Source organism: Haliotis cracherodii, unplaced genomic scaffold (assembly GCF_022045235.1).
Source record: "Haliotis cracherodii isolate W230 unplaced genomic scaffold, xgHalCrac1.p SCAF_11, whole genome shotgun sequence".
Taxonomy (NCBI): domain Eukaryota; kingdom Metazoa; phylum Mollusca; class Gastropoda; order Lepetellida; family Haliotidae; genus Haliotis; species Haliotis cracherodii.
Window position 1 is genome coordinate 17,515,352 of NW_027266266.1, and position 21,714 is coordinate 17,537,065.

Consider the following 21,714-nt stretch of genomic DNA (forward strand, 5'->3'; position numbering starts at 1 on the left):
CTGTGATATTAAATCAAATATATCGACTTCATTAGGGACAATACATTTACTACAAATGTACCTGTGCGTTCCATTTTTTGGAAGAGTGTATGTACACAGTCTATAGTGTCCCCTCTGCTGATTCCCTTTCTTCATAGAGAAGTTGTATGCTCTGAAAATTAAATTCAAAAACATCTCCGGCGATGGAAGTGTGGAGGAGCGGTCTGCAGATAGTGACACACTGGGTACAACGTGTCTCCTCTCACATTTTACTGAAAAGAAAGACTCGAAGTGGTGAAAAGCACCCCACCCCCACCCCCCTGCCACTTCACCAATATTTATCACATTTTTTATTTGTGTATGAAACTCCAGGGCCAACTTGCACATGGTATCTAAGATAGTTATATCCCCAACACGCTTTGACAGTACATTATTGACTGAACATACTGTGGGAAGATTATTAATTCTGCAAGATTGTATTTCAAGTAATATAAAATACCACTGGCAGATGATATCATTAGATTTTGATAATATATGTAAAAAGCAAACAACATGAACAGGATGAAGACATTGTTGTGAGATATCTCAATTATTTAATGGTTAAAATCTAATGGCAATGGCGTAATTTCAATACTTCCTCCTTTAACATGGTATAATATACATTTATGGTATGGAATATATAATTAGTCTTAGATAATTCATTTGGATAATTCACAAACAATGTAATGTTTTACATATATCTAGCTTTAAAGAATGATTGTAATATTTGCATATTTTATTTTACACCTTTATGAAAAAAAAATTGATATTTTTGTTTGGTTACGAGAATTATTAAATCATATATTAATCTGCATGAACTTCCTTATTTCGGGCCCGTGGAGATCCGGGGTAGAATAGGTCCTCAGCAACCCATGCTTGCCTAAAAGGCGACTATGCTTGTCGTAAGAGGCGACTAACGGGATCGGGTGGTCAGGCTCGCTGACTTGGCTGATGCATGTCATCGATCCCAATTGGGTGGATCGATGCTCATGTTGTCAATCCGTGGATTGTCTGGTCAAGACTCGATTATTTAGAGACCGCCGTCATATAGCTGGAATAATGTTGAGTGCGGCGTTAAACAACAACAAGCAAACAAATCATTATTTCGACCAGACACACTTACTGTTACATAGGAGATCTGTTTCACGAACTCTTGTCCTGGAGGTTGTCAAATTTAAGCGTGATATTCCACAATAATTGTGTAATTAATTTTAGTAGTTATAATGTATAAATAGTTTGGTTGGTGGTGGTGTCAGGATCAGTGTCAAAGGAAGATCATGCAAAAGTTTGTCAAAAGACATGTTATATATATTTGTTTGTCACACTTAACTGAAGTGTAACAAAATATATCTACAGACCTAGGGTTTAATTGACACCCTGAAATTAAAGAAATAATTTATTATTATCTTGCTAAATGGGAACCACCAACTTATAATTTTGTTTCCAGTTTGACAGGGGTTGGTATTTAGTTATTAGTTTATTTTGTCTCATTCTATCTACATAATTAATACATTTGTTTTATCTTGGTTTGATTACAGAATGAAGTTGATTCATTTTCATCTTCTATTTGCTATATGTTCCTATATCTGATCATGATATTGTCATGCAATTCAGGATAATTTTATAAGTAGCCTCCTTTTGGTGTTCAGTTCTCTATCATCATAGGGTGTTCAAAACGTTGATTTCTGTACCTGCTCTATTATTTCTTAAATTTCTTGTGATGTTTATTCTTTGTTAATTTTAAGTTTTATTACAACTTATTTTAAACATTCCACACATTCTCACTTGGTAATTCTTACTGCGTCATGCACGATGCAATATTAATCGGTTAAGTGGGTGATGTTTAAAGGAAAAGTAAATGTGTTCATCTGCCATTTTACAGACTGAATAGAGTTATCGTCCCTGAATATATGTTTTAACACCCGAGATATTAGTGAACTATTTTTATTCACATTGTAATTTGTTTGAATGAATCATACCAGGAAACGTGCCTCATGTCTCCTGGACTCACGATACTGGAAACTAGAGAAACAGCTTTCTCGAGCTTTCTCGAGCTTTGCGGTACTCGTTTCAACCTGGCGACTACGCTTGAAATATATGTTGACACAGTTCTCGATTTAAATTTGGAAAACTGAACAAAGGAACATTCAGGAATGTCTAATATATAGTTGAGATTGTATGGCAGTGCTTCCGAAGTACTAAGCAACGCCTCCTGCGTTCAAATTGGTATCCCACAGAAGCGAAAGATAGACGATAATTTTGACGGAATTTCGTACGGACCGTAACTGTCGTTCGGAATACACCGTGTTACCGTTTTCGAGGTTGCATGATTAGAAAACACATTCCGACTGTCACTTTCATGATCTGGTAACCGACGCTTTGATTGGTAAGATGAAAGGTCGTTCTTACTTGACCCGTAATGGGATGTCCTCAGATCTTTGTTTAGCGATAGCGAGAACTAAGATATGATTTTAATGAGTTTGAGTTCGCCACGTCACTCGTTACCTGACAGAATAAGCAAAATATGCGGAAGTGTGTTCTGTCAATTACGACACATACATTCTATCATTTACTATACTCTCACATTGTTTTATCACAACCTCGGCAGCATAGGTGTACAATCTTTTTCGGAAATACGTATCTCGCAATACATCAACTTTACACAAAATGATGTTGCTGTGCATAGAGGATATTCAATGTTTTTTCACAAATACCACTTTTATCTCATCGAGTGAAGTGGGGAGAGTCTAATATTTTCACGAGTGACGCATCCGTGGCAGGATGTAGCCTGCAACCTCGGGGTATCGTGGTACTTGTCATGTACGCTGAACGGAACAAAATGCACTCACCAACCTTTTTGATTATTTGTGTTCTCTGTATCATACGTCATTTATTTTATCCAAATATGCACATTTTACTGATAAAAGTTCATTATTTCCATTCGTAGCGCCGAGTAAAACTAAAGCCAGGCCTCGCGCTCGGTTTGACAAAGGGAAAAGTTGTGTATGGAGGCCCAAATCAGACAAAAATACGACAAATTTTTACCTGCCACAAAGTATGATGATGCCAGACTTCGTGATTTATCCAGACAAGTGCAAAGACAGCATAAAGGAAGAAAATGCATAAAAAGTTCAGTAGTCCCGAAATTTCTCAAAATCTAGAACAATGAAGTAAATAGGTTAACAGTTAAATAGTCACCATGGAAACAGTTTAAACACAGTGTGGGCACTGGAATTCATCATGACGCCTTACAAATGTGGTATTTGTACAAAATGACAGATGTGTCCAGTGTTGACATTTGTCACACTGAGCCCACTTGACAATCACCAGATAAGGGCCCGACCTTAGTCCTGGTGGGGTGTGCTTGCCACAAACACAGCAGTTCCCTGAATCATCATCAGACACATCAGGTGATGAATCTTGTTCTGAGTCAGAACTGTTAACCCAAAATGAAGATGGACCTGGCTGAGGAGTTGGAGGTTTGGAATGCTTGACACAGACAGCGCGTTTAGTCGAAGTAGTAGCAGATCTCTTCAAATGTGTACTTCTTGCTGGAATGTTGGTTTGATTCTGTAGCTTTTTTGTGCTTTTTGAGGACTGCATAATTTCAACATTTTTTGTGCTTCAGAAGATTTCCAGTCAGAAACGGTGGCACAATTTTTTTCTTAGGTTTACAGAAAACTTTTGTGATGCTCCCCTCTTGAAGAAACTGGCTTGTACTGGAAGCTGAAGGAACCTGAACTGGTGGTGTAACATCTGAACCTGGGGTTTCATGCGTGGATTCCAAAGGTGGAGCATCCAGAGGTGCTTCATTTTCCTGATTTCCTTTGTCTGAGTGAGGATATATAGTTGCAGGTGCTACGGACAGATCCTCAATAGTCTTGTTGGAAAAAGGATACATCCCAGATTTCCGGAAAGCTGACGCCAAATTATCTGGAGACATTGCCCTCAAATATGGTTTAGCTGTGAGCTTGGCAACCTCGTATTTGGTGATTTTCACACCTGGATTCCGTTGAAGATACAACTGACGTTCCCTGCTGTACATAGATTTAAAGGACCCAAACACTGCAACATCCAGAGGCTGGGTGATATGACTGGTATGTGGTGGCAGGACAAACAAAATCACGTTGTGCTTCTTGGCCCATTCAACTAGAGTTAAAGACACATGTGATCTATGGCCATCAAAGAGAACTAGTGTTTTCGGTGACATCGGATCTGTGCTTATCCCTGCATGCTTCACAAAGTGCGTTGTGAGATAATTCTGAAATATCTTTGCATTAGACCATCCACTGTCTGACATTTCTCCAGAAGATCCAGGTGGCGCTCCATCCAGGAACTGATCATTCCACCTCTTGCCAGGGAAAACAAAGTAAGGAGGAATGTGGTTACCAATGGCATTACCACCACCGATAATGGTAACTGTAGAAGATCTTGGCGATGTTACTGCTTGTGGTTGGGAAGTGGAGTCACATACGATTTAGGAGGGGCATGCTCAGTACTGATCCCAGTCTCATACATGTTGTAGATCCTTTCTGGATTCTCTCTCAGTTCATTAAATGTCAAAATAGTGGCCAGCTCCTTAAAGTAGGAACGCAGTGCTTTGCGGGAGGCATATTGTGCTCTCAGCATGGATAGCTTCTGGGGTTTGGCAAGCTTAACCTCGGGCCATCGCCTTAGAAACCATTAGAAACCAGTTGTCACTAAGAGGTCTATCACTCTTAGTTTTTCTGCCACATGTCACTGTAAAATCAGCTGCCAGGTATTGGACATTGAGCTTTGTATAGCCATGTCCTATGCTGGACATGTACTTTATGTGAGTGACTAACTGTTGCTCCTCTTTGCAGACAAAAGCGTCTCTCCGCCGGGCTTGGCATGGACAGGAACATTACCCCTTGTTCTGTCTCGAAGAGTTGACTCCGGAACTGTATACAAACGAGATGCACTATATACTGAAATTCCATCGCGAGTAGCATCAAATGCACGCTGCAAATTGGCAGCATCATACTGGCATCTAACTTTAACTGTCTGCTGAAAAGTTAGATGCCTCCTTACTTTAACAGTCTTGCTATCCTGAAAAGAGAAAAGGTAAGTAGAATTCAGTCTGTGCAATAATTAATAGGTATTACATGCATTCTTACCATTTTACCCCAAAAAAAGTAATAAAAAACAAAACAAAACAAATATGAGTAAAATATTGTAAGAGTTTTATTAAAAAAGGATAAACATTATTCGTCCAAAAAGTTGAAAAAATGTGTAAAAAAATGTTTAAAAAAATTATAAATATATACATAAAACGCAATACAGAAAACTATAAATACACATTTTTCGAATTTTACCACTCCTTTTATGACAACATATTGTATTCATCATATTTGGCTCCAAGTCAGGAACGTATTGGTAAATATGGCATTATGGCCCTTATTATGTACCATACATTTCTGACCACTTAGCGGAAACAAATGTGTGGACTACGTCACTTCCGCTACCTTATTTGTCAACATGAATATGCAGACGACCTTGTTCAGGTCGACCGAGAAAGTTTACTTGAGAAAAAGCGGGTTATATCGAAGTCATTTGAAAGATAGGGGTAAGGCACTATTTCAAAACATGCCAGAACTAAGTATCAATCTGTCTATAAATGCTTACTTACCAGTAGACGGAACATTCTGCAGAAATTGCAATTGTTTACGAGGCGAAGACTTCCTGGTTGCTGATTTGCATATGTAAACAGCCGCGAGGAGGCGTGTCCCGCGTGAACTACCGGAAATCACAAATGCCGCGATACGATGAATGCCGCGATACCACGGGGTCCGAGTATACTGATCTCGGACTCAAATGCCGATCCTTGTTTTGTCAACACCATGACCATGCTAGTTAGTTCGACAAAGTGGTAAACGTCAAAGATCTTCATCCCTTCGGGCTTTGCTTCCGCATCAAACCAACACACTGTGTTACATTGAGCTACTGAGTATGATTTTACGCCGCTTTTAGCAATATCCAAGCTATATCACGATGGGGCTTCACGCCAGGAACGGGCTTTACACGTTGTACCCCAATGAAAATTCGAACCCATGTCTAAGCTACCCTACCGCCCCTTATTGTGTTATACGTAAACACTGTCACTGACTGGTGTCCTCACTTTGAGTTAATCCGTTATTTTACATATTTACCTCCATAAAGGTACACAAGAATATTAAAGTCAACATTACTAACTTCACAGACTTGCCTATCTAGTTAGTAACACAAAAGAACGAAGGTGCGAAACTCGTGAAATTATAATGCCACACAAGACCCGTCCATTCTGTTATCAGCCAATTGGGAAACAGCAGTGCTGATGTGCACGTGGCTCTATTCTTTTTGGTATTTGGAAACACAAAAGCAAAAGAATTGCTTGGTTAGCCAAAAAAATGGAATTAATTTGAATTTATCTAATGTAAAGTTAAACACAACTCGCTTAACATTCCTTACCTAGGTAGACTGACAATGATTATTTTCCCTTCCGCAACAACCCATATTGTAATGCTTTAACCCTGAATGAAACAAGTCCAGATTTTTTAAATTAATTGGAGTTGTTTGTTTCTGCCAACATTATATATTTTCAGAGACTAAGGGTTAGTCAACAAGCGACTGTGCGGATTCGAGATAGAAACCAATAGTCGCACTCAAGACGAGTCCTGGATTCGAACCCGCGACTAACGGATCCTGACAGAGTTAAGGGATCGATCATTTTATAGTCCAGGGCTCATGGGAACGTTGTCAGAATGAATGTCATCTTGTCACTGTTCCATAACATACTTTATTTTGTCATGACTTCATAGCATTGTTGTTATAAATCCTGAAATGAAACGATTTTCCACAGCATAGTTCTGGTACAAATACAAAAATCTCCAATATTTATTACATTCACACAAAAATTTCACACTGAATGCAGTTAATGAAACCAACCAGTATAGGTTCTCTTCCGCCATCTTTCGAAACGCATGCGCAATTGCCCGCTGTTCCTCTGTCAGGTGACTGTTGAGGTCAATGTTCAACTTCCGGTTCAGATACTCCACACAGAACTGCGAGTCCTCCACGGCCTTTCCGTCGTATTTCATCCAGGGAATCTTGCCTTTAGACGACTGCGTCACGCTGAAGTCGCCTGGAATGCGTCTTTAAGATGTCATTGAGTGATGTTTTACGCCGCTTTGAACCGTATATCAGTTATATAATGATCAATAATGATCAAAGGTTTAGGTACACAGCCATGCACGGTGAATGTGGGCGTCTTGGACGACTGAGACACCCTTTCCCGAAGTCTTCAATGATTTTGCAGTAGTACAGTGCATGTGTATGTACGTTATGTTATGCGCGTGGTGTACGTAGTCCTGTGCCTCTTGTACCCTTAAATATGCACTACCGGTTTAACCGCGCCTGTTTTGGAGCGAGTTATGCCCAATGCAAGACAACATTAAAACAGAAAGTTCCATTTCTGTACCTACATTATATGAAAGTTAAATGCACTTCCCGTTTAAATATGTCTCTTTCTCGGAAACCCAATGCCAGACAACTTTAAAACAGGAATGCCCATGCCTCCAGCTTCCTTAATAAGAAACTTATATGCACTTCCGGTATAATGACCTTGACCACAGTTTCAGCCAACCGCTTGCTTGATTATTTCTAGTTGAAAACATGGGTATTACCTCTTCCGGACAAACAACACAGGGTTGGTTGAGTACACAAAGATGCAGAACTACCTAAAGTTAGTGAGTGAGTGAGTTGGGTTTAACGCCACTTTTACAGTATTCCAGTTATATTGTTGCGTGTCAGCGTAATGTGGGAGGAAATCCCGAAGTGATGCAGGTCTCAGACATTAACCACTTCGGTGAAACCCACGAGCACGGGTATGGTGCTGACAAACCTAGAAACAATCGGGGCGAACCGTGATTCGAACTGACAATCATAGGTTTCTGGTGTGCCCAAGGGACGCAACTCTGCACAGCGAATCGCAGCGCCTTAGACGACTGGGCCATCCGAGCCCCTACTACCTGAAGAATGACCACTCTGGTTACTGTGGCCTGTCGATCAAAACCACCTCCTTGCCCCTACCCACTCCTGCTACAAGGATTGCTCCTTGAGTTATTGTGAACTTGTGACATTAGCGTATGACTTTGAGAGTGAGTTTGACCTTCAATATCAGTTGAAAGAACTTTTAGGACATACCAATGGACAACAAAGAGTAGGCTTTCCAGAATTTGTCTCACGTTTACAATTTCCATATGTACAAGATTGACACTCTTCACTTGCATATGTGGCTCTAAAAATGTTTACTTACACACTGTTCAAAACTAAATTTGTTTAAACTTTTATAAAAAAAACATGCCACGAAGGACAGTAAAATTACTAGACATATCACAGAAAAAGATATAAAACTTGTACGGGATCATAAAAAAAGGATAGCACTATACATAACAATAACATGATAAAAACGGGTAACAGATCGCCATCCCCTGAAGGTAGATATAGTAGTGGGACCATGGGGACTTACAGTACCTTTGCTACCTGCATGGACCATGGCAGGATTTACATCATCCCTTCAGTGGCTGGCGATTGTACGTAATTTAGCCATCAGTTAAAAGAAACAAATATACTACTTTGAATAAAAGTACTTTCAGGATGTGTGTAGAGATGGGAAGATGGGGAAGAGAATAGAGCAAAGAATATGTCACGTTTGTAAACAGGGTTACATTGAAAATGAATATAATTTTTTATTAGTGTGCATCATTATTTTCGTAAATAGTATATACCTTCGAAGTACTATGTCCATCTTCAAAAATTAAATATAATCATGACTCATGATGAGAAATATCGCTGTATACATTATATACGTCATGCGATGCGCTTATGTTATAGCATCCATGAAGGACAAAGATCTGTATTTACATTCTAAAGTTTGTTCAAGCTGTGTTATGTATATTATTTCATATTATATGTGGACCAAGGTTGTACCATGGACCGATGGCCCATCTACATGCAAATGAAGATATTTTCGCCTAATTTTCTTGTGTCATGTGATAATAACTAGTGAAACTAGTGAATCTATTCCATTATTGATTCATCCCAGTGCCATCCGAGATGACATATGGGATGGAGCTGAACTGACTGCTCTGTGTCATTATCATGGCCTTGGAAAATTCCTGTTTCACAAAGCCATATACTCAGTTAACGAAGGCACCAAAACATGTTCACAATTTGCGGGGCCGTTGACAACAAACATCAACTCCTGCATTAGCGCTTTAACGCCAATCGGTTGAGGGTCAAGGTGACCCGGCCACAATGACATAGCATTACCAAGTCACAACTGTGCGATACTCTCCACAAGCCCGTGTATACATTCACCATACTCACAGCAGCGATATCACAGTTATCGTAGTGACACCATATTAAAATGATTGCTGATGAAAGCTGAATCATGTTATACACCCCTAGAACGTTCAGCATTTCCAGGGCGGTCGGGTAGCCTAGTGGTTAAAGCGTTCGCTCGTCGCGCCGAAGACCCGGGTTCGAATCCCGACATGGGTACAATGTGTGAAGCCCATTTCTGGTGTCCCCCGTCGTGATATTGCTGGAATATTGCTAAAAGCGGCGTAAAACCAAACTCACTCACTCAGCATTTGAAAGACGTATAATTTTTTTTGACTTACCTCATTATTGACTGACGCAGCCTCTCTGCGGGGAACATATGCACTGTGTACTACGCGTATTGCCAAAGATAACTCCCTCTTTCACATCTTGTGACACTCGTACGCCACAATACAATAAAACACACTCGTGCGTGTGCCTCGGTATGGCTTGTGGTGGCATAGGGTATTGCGATTAGCAATCGAACTATTCATACAAATATTTTGCTTTGATCTTTCAGGACTTTAAAGTCCCACGAGCAGGGACACCGTTTGTTACTGACGAACCTAGAAATATGATCAGGGATCCTGGGAATTCAATCCACGCCCAGGGTTTCTGGCAAGCCTAAAAGACGTCAGTCTGCACAACGAATTGAGACGACAGGAGCACCCGTACCCCGAGAAAATATCGTATGTAAGCTTCTGGGAGGGGACTGCCTTGAACTCGGGCCGGGTCGGGCCGGGCCAATAAGTTATATTGGCTAATTACTCCATTATCGACAATCATACCTACATACTATTGATGCAACATACACACATGACATTAATGAACAACCACAAACCAAAATTATAATTATTGCAAAACTTAGCTAATGCGTGTATTCGTTTGTGAAGTCAAAAACTCTATCAGAAATAAGAATCACATCATCGGTGAAGAACAGTAGAAACAGTTGGATACTATCTGGAAGAGATTTGTAATTCTGTTTCCAGGAAGTTTTCTATTTTTTTAGCTCGATCATTAAACAAATACAATTCAAAAGGGCTTAATACACGTGACGTTCAAAGATCACAGACTGGTGGTTATCAAATCTTACACTTAGAAGAAATAACACATCTCATGCTATCTAATCTGCCAACATTGACAACAATCGCTGTTCGCAATCACGGCAGAACTAGTGGAGGCCTAATATTTTATTGTAATGCATTTGGGTGCATTAAAATTTACATCAAATCAAAAGTCATGGAAATTTGAATTTGTTTTATTTGTTGGATTGATATCACAGAACGGCCAGACTCACTTGCTAAAGTATTTCAGTGAAGAGGCCAGATAACAGCCAAATACTTTGTCAACTGAGCTGTTGAATATTTACGTTAAATGTCGCCGTGATTGTATCGATATTGCCAAATAGTTTGTCTCGCTTGTGTGCCCTTTAATGCTGCGTGTGCGCGTATCTGTCTGTCTGTATGTGTGCATGTCTCTCTGTGTGTGCCTCCATGTGTGTATGTGTGTGTTTCTGTGTGCCTGTGTATACGTCTGTATGTCTGTGTGTATATCGCTCTGTGTGTGCCTGCATGTGAGTTTGGGACCGCCTCCGTGGTGTAGTGGTAGAGCGTCCGCCCGAACAGCGGAACGTCCGGGGTTCGATCCCCGACCGTGTTATATCAAAAGACGTTAAAAGATAGTACTTGTTTCCCAGTCGAGCGCTCGGCATTAAGGGTCTAAAACAAGGACTGGTCGGCTCGGAGTCAGTATACTGTGTCTGAGTGGGGTAGTCATGTTAAAACTGCAGCATGGTATCTCAGTGGGCTAGCACTATAAATCGGCATCAGTCCGTCAGTGTGTGTGTGGGAGGGGGGTGTTTGGCCCTCACTCTATGAAGGTTCAAACTCCAATGAACTCACAAAGTGAAAGTCAATTCTTCTGATTATTTATATCACTCTTTTTACATCAAATGACGTAGACCTAGATCCATGCACAATGATATTTAGTACGTGTGACTTCATGCATGTTGTATCGCGGAATGAAAAATTTCCTCAAAACGAGAGGTGACATGAGCGTGTGTATGCTTAACATGCTCTATAGGAACAACTTTCAGTTTCCTTACAACAAAATTATTCAAATAATATCCACATTGGACGAGGAAGATCTGTTAAGAACTACCTCAGTAAGTCAGTCACAATGACAGCGCGTCGTAATACATTGACATCAAGGACAAGACGTCAAAATGGACGAAACGATAAACGTGACGGGAGAGATTTCCGAAGTTGTTAATGAACCTGTGGCTTTTACAAGTGTTACTCGTCACACATCAATTGGCCTATCATAGAAAAATGAATGTAAAGATGTTTCCAATAGATACTCGGGTAAATTGATAGATTGCTGTAGACTGTCAATATAGTCAAGAGACTAGCGAGTCGATACTACGATACTTTGGATGTGCTTTTCTTCGTTTTGTTCTCTAGGATTGGTTGTAGTGAGGATATCCTTGAAAGGGCATGTGGTCAAACTCTCTGACTTATCCCAATGTATGCTAAAACGCGAAGTTCAAGATTAAATGTCCTAAATGACGAGAAACAACGCTTCTGTAGTTATTCGTGCTAGGGTATTCCCAGGGATTTCCCCAGGAATGAGCAAGTAGTCCGTCAGTATTTACGTTATTTCATGAATAAAGTCTCGTGAAAAATGTGTCGTTCATACACTTATGAACTTCAGTTTCGCGGCCATGTGACCGATCTCTCGTCCGTATATCGTGTAACCTTCACATTAAAAAATTATCTAATGATAACCCAGTAAAGGTATACTTGTACCTTACGCCAGCCAATCAGAAGCAGAACATGTCATGTACACGCATACATCTCTCTAAAAGACGTCTGTGTGTGGCTGTGGCTGTGTGTGTTGTGGGTGGGGGGGGGGGGGGGGGGGTGTCTGTCTGTCTGTATCTGTCTGTTTGTGTGTCGGTGTGTTTGATTGCCTTGTGGTGTTTGTGCATGCAGATTCTGCAACTGTCTGTTGTAAACTTTGCATATTTTGGAGAAATATTCAACTGATTATTTCAGGAATGTTGCCAGAAAAAGGCTCATTTACTTCTCGCTGTCATTGTTATCAGCTGACCGAGTAAAGAAGCTGTGTACCGTTTGTTTCCTTCTTTATGGTGGCGCGAAATCGTTTTGTAGATTTTGTAAAAAGTGTGACAATGAGAAAACTGCAGTACACTGATAGAAGGTAACGTGTTACCTGTGCTGCACATATGTCTGTATATTATTGAAATTTGGTACATGTATTCCTACGATAGGGTACAAAACTAAATACATTATCGCTGGCAATAGAAAGAGAAGGTGCAGCATGCAGACAACTGAAGTCAGTGACATGTAAGATTGAACACCTTTTCATCACCTGCCCCGGTGGCTCAGTGGGTAAACAGTCACGAATGTAAACGTGATATGTCAAGTTGCATGTTCGATTCGCGTCACGACATGTGAAAAAAAGTCTAAACCAGTTCAAACCATTATATGCATAAAGAAGGATGTTAATTCACATGTAAAACCCAGTTCTTACACTTTTCATGTAAAACCTACAAGCAGGTCTTATAATTCCTATGTAAAATCTTTGAGCATGTCTGACACATACAATGCGATATGCAAAGGTGGCGTTAGGGTTTATAGATATAGACCACCACACCATGGGCCATGGGGACTTCCGGTACCTCTGGTAACTACATGGGTCCCCGGCAGGATTGACACCATCCCTCTGCAAGCCAAATATCATGAAAACATATATTCTTCTACTAAACAATAGAAGGACCAGTGAAACTAGATAGACGTTTTTGTTTGTAAATTGTTTAACGCAGCACTTTTAGATATATGGCCGTGGTCTAAATAATCGTGTCTGGGCCAGATAGTCCAGTGGTAGAAATCATGAGCATAGATCCATGCAACTGCAATGTGATGATATGCAACAACCAAGTCAGACTGACCTCCCGATCTCGTTAGCCACTTACCACAAACATTGATTGCTGAGACCAGTTCTAACCCGGAACATCATTGGGCCAAGATGAAGGGAGTTGCGGGATTACATAGATGTCTTAACACGTATTTGGGTAGATGAAAACATGTCAAGAAATGTATCATGTGGTATCCCGCATTCCATACACTCGCTGCAAATCAAATTGCATGATGCTCAATGCAGAAATGACTGATAGATGGGCACAAACAATATCTTCAATATGACAGCCGTGGAATTATTCCAACGATATCAGTCTGGAACTGTAAATGACAGTGTATAATCGTTCTACGTAACCTGTAAATGACCGGCTACAGAACAGGCACATTTCCTACGAAATTGTTGTTGATCAGTAGTACGTTCAATACTTCATTGAACTTTCAACGGCTTACCTTGATCAATATGTAACTTGAACTATAGGAAAATATGAAATGAAAGCCATTTAGAAGTGGTACACCTAAGGGAGAGAATATATGGATGTCAACTTCTTTATTATGAGGAACGGTGGCCATCTACCTGTACTCTTAACACTCTAATCAAAATTTTCAAAGAATCAGCAGACTGAATTGATGGAGGGGTTCGCAAGAGACGTATCACTAAGCTAGACTTAATGTGGGCCTCGAGCACATAATGCCTACATCATTTTGTTCATTTGGGTATTTTTTGCACTCAGCAATATTTCAGCTATAGGACGGTGACCTATAAATAATCGACTCAGCACCAGACAAATCCGTGATAGATACGAGTAGTATGACAAACGATCCACGCCACCGGGGCAATTAACCAAGTCACCCATCCTGCCCATCCGATCCATTAAGTCACCTCGTACGATATAAGCACAGGTTGTTATGGAGCCAATCCCCACGGTAGCTATCTACATGCACTCTTAACTCTCTAATCACGGGATTTCTCTGACGCCCTCTTCTTCACATGAACCTTAAATAGAAGTATCATCCTGTATTCAGGCCAGGTTTAGACTCCGAAGTTTGCGTGAAACTGATACACTGACACAATGTCCTAACTGTTTTTGTTACCAGTTAAGATTGATATCAATAAGTCGTACCAAATAAAGAGAGTGATGTTGAAACGACTTTAAATCAAATTATCTCGGACCATCAATGTGCCCGAGCCTTGTCGACATACATGTTTGACCAGTGAAGGTCCGCTTTAGAATAGGTCTTCAGCAAACCATGCTTGCCATAAAAGGCGACTTTGCTTGCTAGAGGCGACTACTGGGATCGAATGGTCAAGCCTGCTTGGACGCTCATGATGTCAATCACTTGATTGTCTGGTCCAGACTCCATTATTTACAGACCGTCGTCATATAGCTGGAATTTTGCTGAGTGCAGCGTTAAACAACAAACATACCAAACCAATTAATCATGGCTATCGTCGGCTATGTGTACACAATACTAATACATTAAGAGTGAATATGAATATGGGTAATTACTAACCGTAAGATTGACAACCACAAATGAAGTGGTTTGAATGACATGATTTTTTTTCCCAGTTTTCCCGAAGCTAGTTCCCATTTGTTCACACGCATACTGCTGTCACCAGGTGAATATTATAAGAGTTGATAAGAGATGACACATAAACTGACTACTCACCGACATGCCCTACCTTCACGTGGATACCCTACTCAGCTACAGTATACCTACCTACTCAGAGGCGACCAGTCCTTGCTTCATCCCTTTAATGCTGAGAGCAAGGCAGGATAACATCAAGTACCATCGCTTAACGTCTTTCGGTATGACGCGGCCAGGGGATCGAACCACCGACCTTCCGCTCGCCGAGGAGACGCTCTATCCACTAGACTACGGAAGCGGCCTCCGCGAAACTCTCTCGTTCAGACACGCTATCCACTAGACCACAGAGGCTGTCTCCACGCAGGAACGCTATCCACTAGACCATGGAGACAGTCCGATTGCAGACACACTATCCACTAGACCACGGAGGCGGTCTCCGTGTAGACACGGCATCCTCCAGATCACGAAAGCTGTATCCGGGCAGACGCTCTATCCACGGATGCGGTTCTGTTTGTTAGGGAGAGTGATAATTATGTTTTCCTCTGTGTGTATCTTTGCCGTGCTCATATTCACAAGGCATGGGTTCGAAACTCATATTCTGCCCGATTGTCACCAGAAACAATTCAAAAGAGCAACAATTCATTAAAATGAGCAGCACTTTCGGCTGACGTCACACTTCAAAACAAACAAAGAAAAGATCAGTTCATCCTGATCAGTCATTAAACAAGGTAAAGTAAAGCATACACCCTAAGGTTCAGCAGACAGGAGGGTCAAACCTTTGTTATTGAAGTGCGTTCAGAAATATAACTACATCCTGAATTGATACCAGACCTCGCTGGAAAACGTTTTACTTTTGATTCAACATGAGCAGCAGTGAGAAAACCGGAAGCATTGGGTTCGAACAATATAAAGTCAAGCTAACAACTCCTCAACAACATGTCCATCTCACTGAGAGCAGGTTGTCTATCTTGTCGATTCTATCCATATTTATCTATATTTTTTATTGAGATTTCTTATGAATATAGAAAGAGTTGTGTCGCTTTTTCAGATTTAATAAGCCAGAAAATGCGAACGTCATCCATAGGTCATTTAAAAGCCCTAATATTTATTACATTATATTTCCATTAACAATTTTTGTTAGAAAATAATGCTGATTTTTAACGACAGCATCCCTTTAATGTACATAAAAGGAGAAGGTGTTTTTCACACAATTCTGTATATTGAGGGTATCACGCGAGTAGAATTTGAGACGGTAAATATCCTCTATTATGAATATACATTGTATTTAGCGAGTTATGTCTGGGTTTATCTGTATTTGTGTGTGTATGTGTTTCTGAGTGTGTATGTCTGTCTCTATGTGTGTTAAATGCTACTTTAGGTACATAGTGATAACGGAGTGTTCTTTACACCCAGGGCATGCTGGCACGCCGATTACGTAATGATAACCCAGTAAATGTAAACTTATGCCTCACGCCGGCCAATCAGTAGCAGAACACTTCGTGTACACGTACACATCGCTCCAGTGGACAAGGGCATCTCAAAGGAGTTTGTACAATCCCAAAGATGGTCGACTTTAAATGCTTCTACTGGTTACTGACATGTACCTCCCTGATCTGTGTGTGTAGCAGCCAGGACTGTATTGTGTCTGTCATACACAAAATGAAACAGTTTGAGGAGGAACTGCTTGATACTAAGGTGGGTATCCTCCGTATAGAAAAAAAGGTACTTAACACTATAGATGTCGCCATTACATCATTGAAAGCTGAGTTAAAGGAGAGCATACAGGAACAAGTGAGAGAAGCAATGGCCGAAATTCTACAAGGAGAGTCTCTTCAGGATATGGTGAAAAGTCAGGTTGTCTCAGATTTGCAGCATCTCAAACAGGGCTACCATCAGATGAAGAGGCAGTTGCGTCATGTCTCTAGATCCCTCAAAGACTTTCAGGACGAGAAGGATGAGTTTCATGAATCTGTGCTGAAGAAGGCAGATGTGTGGAATCGAGAAAACTCAAGTGATACCTGTGTCAGAGATAAACACAGACTGGAAATAGAACTACAGAAGTTTGATGTTACTGCTGCCGAGCTCAAGGCTGACATCAAGCGATACATGGCACTGAATGAAACGTGTCAGTCCCAAATGTTACAGATGAAAACAGCTCTTGGTGCGTCTTCTTGTACCCCCGCCCCTGTAAATTTAACCACAACCTCCAGGCCACCTGTGTCGACAACGTCAGTGATGACTCCGAGACCAGAGGAGGAGAAAAGTAGGATCCTGATTGCTCCAGCCTGGTCAAACACCCAGCACCACTTCCGTCAACTCAACATTCACAGTAACTCACTTAGTGTCTATCAGTATCACACCATGAAGCAGGTGGGATATGTTGCATACATAGCTAAGACAAAGAAACTTCTGATAGGATTACGGATCCCTCCTAAAATAGTGTCATCTCCACTGGATACAAGTCACGTGACGGTGCTAAGAGAAGGTGTAGATACATATGGCATGGCAGTGGATGAAGATCGGGACATTGTATTCATAGCCACAGATCAACCACAAAAGTCAATCAGCCGCATGTCTACACAGGGCAAAGACTTTACAACCATCATTGACTTATCCAAGTACGGAAGCACCCCATGGCAAATAACTCTTGACACAAGGAGAAAGAGGATATATGGGTGTAATACCGGGACACTGTTCACAGTGACCTATGATGGTCAAGGTCTGGCAACATTGGCCACAGGACGTCACATGTATGCTGTAACCCTAGATCAGACAGCTGGTGTGTTGTATTATAGCATTGACAAGAAACTGATGAACATGACAGTGTCCAATAATGTGAGTACAGAGGTGACCACACTGAACGCCAGCCCCTGGAACATGAGACTGTATAGAGACACCATCTACTTCAGTGGCTGGACTACTAATACTGTAGGTGTAGTGGATGTGACATACAACACTGTTGCATCCACTCTCCAGTCAATATCTATGAATGGGGCTCATACTTTGCTTCTGTGTTTGATTCCCTGAATTCTATAACGGATATGTTACCATTAATTCGGGAAATAGTTAATTCTGTTTCAGATCACAATAACAACCTTTGATTTAAACAGCTGATTCAATTACTATATCTAGGCGGGAGCATATATTCATAGACAAAATTTATTTTTTCAATCATTGTTGGTAGAGATCTTGAAATAATGATATTAACAATTATAGGTTAAAACATGCAGGATAGAGTAGTAAGCTCCCTTGTTTGCATTTCGCTTTGTCTCTCTAACAAATTGAAAAATATTGACATCGGAACCTAGGCCAACCTTATCCGGCACTTTTAGACAAAATGGGCGTCTTTATAGACGTCTGGAGCCAGTGTTGGATGTTTTGTACTGCCCCGAGGACACAGGCAGATTGAGAAATTCAATACATGTTTACATATCATATCGAATTCCTGACCGAGGTGGAGTACGCCTGTTTTGTCCTTGTGTATCATTGCTAATACACCTGTCAGGTGATGTTGAATCGAACCCTGGCCCATTTAGTAAGGATTTGGATGATATGAAATCTGCAATTATTCAACAAATCAAGGCATCTGAAGACAAACTATTAAAGGAAATTGGTTCAATGAAAGAAGAATTACAAATATTACTGTGTGACGTCACAGATTTACGACATCAAATGAGTACGAACAAGGGAGAACAAGATAGTATTAGGCTTGATGTGGATGTGGTCTGTCATAAACTAGACAATGTATATTATGACCTGGACAATGTTAATACACGTCTGGAGAATCTAGAGACAAGGGGTCGAAGAAATAATATCATTTTGTATGGTATTCAAGAGGGACCGAGCCAATCCTATACAATCTGCAAAAACAAAAGTTTGGAAGTGTTGAACTATGCCAGGGAAGCCAATAATATAGATCTGCTTGTTCCAAGAGACAATGAGCGGACACGCCCTGTGATCGCTAAACTTGTGCACTGGGAAGATAAGATGAAGTCGCCAAGTTTGAGAGATTCCCTTAGGTCAAAGAGATATGGCATTTCCAATGCCTTAACTTTAAAACAGAGGCAAGAATTAAGGAAATGTAAAGATTAAGACCAATCTAAACATGCTATTTTAAAAAGTGGTAAGATTGTGTCAGCACCCAAACAGGTTACGGATGCCTCAACCAATGTCTCGGATGGGAGAAGAGGTGGGGTCTCTGACAGAATCAACAGTCCACCAAGGAACGAGGGGAGTTCGCGCTCCACTACCCACAGTCAGGCTACCAGCTCTAGGGACAGCCAGCAGGATTGCACTACCTAAGGGTGTGGTCGGGGCCCATACCAAGACTTGGAGGACTTAAAAAGTGATGATTCTCCTACTATGAAACACTTATATTGGAATATATCTGGATTGAAATCTAAATTAGAAGATTTGTGACTTTGTTTCATATTTACATTCATTTGACATTGTAGGCCTCACGGAGACATGGATTCAGTTAGACTTTCGGAACAAGTTGGCTGATTATTTATATTATACTAGACCAGGTGATAAGTTATCAAAAACAGGGAGACTCTCTGGCGGTATCATAGTTATGGTTAGAAAAAAGCTGAAAAAAATTATATAAAACCGGTTTGGATGAAAGAATGTGGTATTTACATTCTATTAGATAAATTACTGTTTGGTTCTGAAACAAATGTGCTGTACTGCTGTACGTATATACACCCAGAAGGCTCAACCTATTGTGATAAACGTGCTACTTCTCGAAATGGTGTACTGATGTTTCAAGACGAACCCCTGGGTACTTTAAATCAGATCGATGACGTTTCCTGTATTTTGGGGGACATTTTAACTCCAGAACAGGGACAGAACCCGACTTTGTGAAAGACGACATTTTGGATTATCTTGAAGGGCGTGATAACTCGTCTTGGGATTTTTTGATAGACCATTTTGATTTACAGAGATACTCTGCTGACAATATTTTGAATAGGTTTGGTAAATGTTTGTTGAACCTATGCTCTGTCTTAAATATTTATATTATGAATGGTCGTTGTGGCATTGACGCTGGTATTGGGGACTATACATTCATTAGTAGTACGGGGAAAGCCGAAATAAGTATATTATCTCCACCGTACATATGTTTGAACTCTGTAAAACATTCGACATAGAAACACGTTACGCGTCGCAACATTTTCCATTGGCGATGACTTTACGTACGTGTACGTTTCACTCGGGCATCGATGGTTGTCATGATATCAATTATGCAAGTACATTGAGATTTAAATGGAGAATTGATAAAGAAGAAATATTTCTTTGTAAATTATCTTCAGACAAGTTTGTATCACTTGTTGAAAATGCAGTTGATGCCGTATTCACAAATATTAATGAAAGTATCGAGTTTTTTAGAGAGGCACTCTCCTGTGCTGGTGAGGAAATGAAGAAAATCGTTCATATGTATAGGAAAACACAACAATGGTTTGATTGGGAATGTCAGTTACTAAAAAAGAGAGATGTACATGCCTCAACAAATTCAGAGGAGATAAAGATTTGCAGTCGTAAAGGGAATATACAGGAATTAGAAATCTTTACAAAACCACGTGCAGGGAAAAGAAGCTTGTATTTCTGAAAAGAAAAAAATATTATCTAGAAGATAACATTAAGTCGTTGAAAGAATTTTGGACAACCTTTGGAAAGCTAAATCCACATTGTGAGTTTAAAAACGATATTGAAATTGATAAATGGTATGATTATTTCAAAAATATGTTTAGTGGTAATGGTGTTAGGGATGATAAATACTTTGAATTATCAGATCAGGAAACATGTGACAATGACATAACGGCTATAATTCTTGACTGGCCAATAACAAGAGAGGAAATTCAAAAAGCTATCTACGATTTGAAAAATTTTATGCAATTTTTGTAGATTTGATTCTGTAAACAGAAATATAATGAGGTCATTGTTACTTTCAAAAGGTGTGAATAACAAAATGGGTAAATTATCATACAATATTTATCAAAATACCAAGTCATGTGTTTAAAATCGGGGAGAATATTCTGATGTCTTCACATGTAACATTGGTGTATGCCAAGGATGTATTCTTAGCCCCTTCCTTTTCTGTTTTTACTATCAGTGAACTGCCTACGCAAATTAAGGATAACTGTACAGATGGTATACAGCTGCATCCAGATATTGTCAAGATATTTCTATTGCTTTTTGCTGATGACATAGTTCTGTTCTCTTTTACGATAAAAGGTTTACAGAATTTGATAGATCAACCGGAGCTGTACTGTTCTAATTGTAAACTCCAAGTGAACACTGAGAAAACGAAAGTTTGAGGTTTTAAAAAGGGAAATAAACTATCAAGTAGGGAAAATGGTTCTTCAACGCACAACCGTTACAAATTGTCACTTCTTATAAATATCTGGGGGTAACCTTCACATGCAGATTATCGTGGAATTACCGGACCAGTAATGCAGCAATGCAGGCAAAAAAGATACTAATGGGAATCTTACATAGTTTAAAAACTTTCCCTGATCACTCATATAAAACCTTTTTAAAATATTTGATACAAAAATTGCTCCAATTCTGTTTTATGGAGCATAGGTCTGGGGTCATACGGAATACAAAACTATTGAACTGGTCCATCTATATGCTTGTAAACGATTCCTTGGCGTAAAAAACTGTACATCGAGTGTTATGGTATATGGTGAATGTGGACGTGTACCACAGTACATATTTCAACATATTAGAATTCTTGGTAAGTATTGGTTCAAGATTCTTAAAACGCCTATTGATAGATTACCTAGAA

At 40.1% G+C, this 21,714-nt stretch overlaps 1 protein-coding gene and 1 pseudogene across 1 annotated transcript; one reads left to right on the forward strand and one right to left on the reverse strand.

Annotated features, from left to right (window-relative positions):
- Positions 1–3,149: 3,149 nt before the first annotated feature.
- On the reverse strand, positions 3,150–7,115 carry LOC139454897 (uncharacterized; annotated as a pseudogene).
- A 9,375-nt stretch (positions 7,116–16,490) lies between these two features.
- LOC139455484 (uncharacterized) lies at positions 16,491–18,263 on the forward strand. The gene has a single exon (XM_071237036.1). The coding sequence runs from the start codon at positions 16,491–16,493 to the stop codon at positions 17,952–17,954; it is 1,464 nt and encodes a 487-aa protein (XP_071093137.1). The 3' UTR covers positions 17,955–18,263.
- The last annotated feature ends 3,451 nt before the right edge of the window (positions 18,264–21,714 follow it).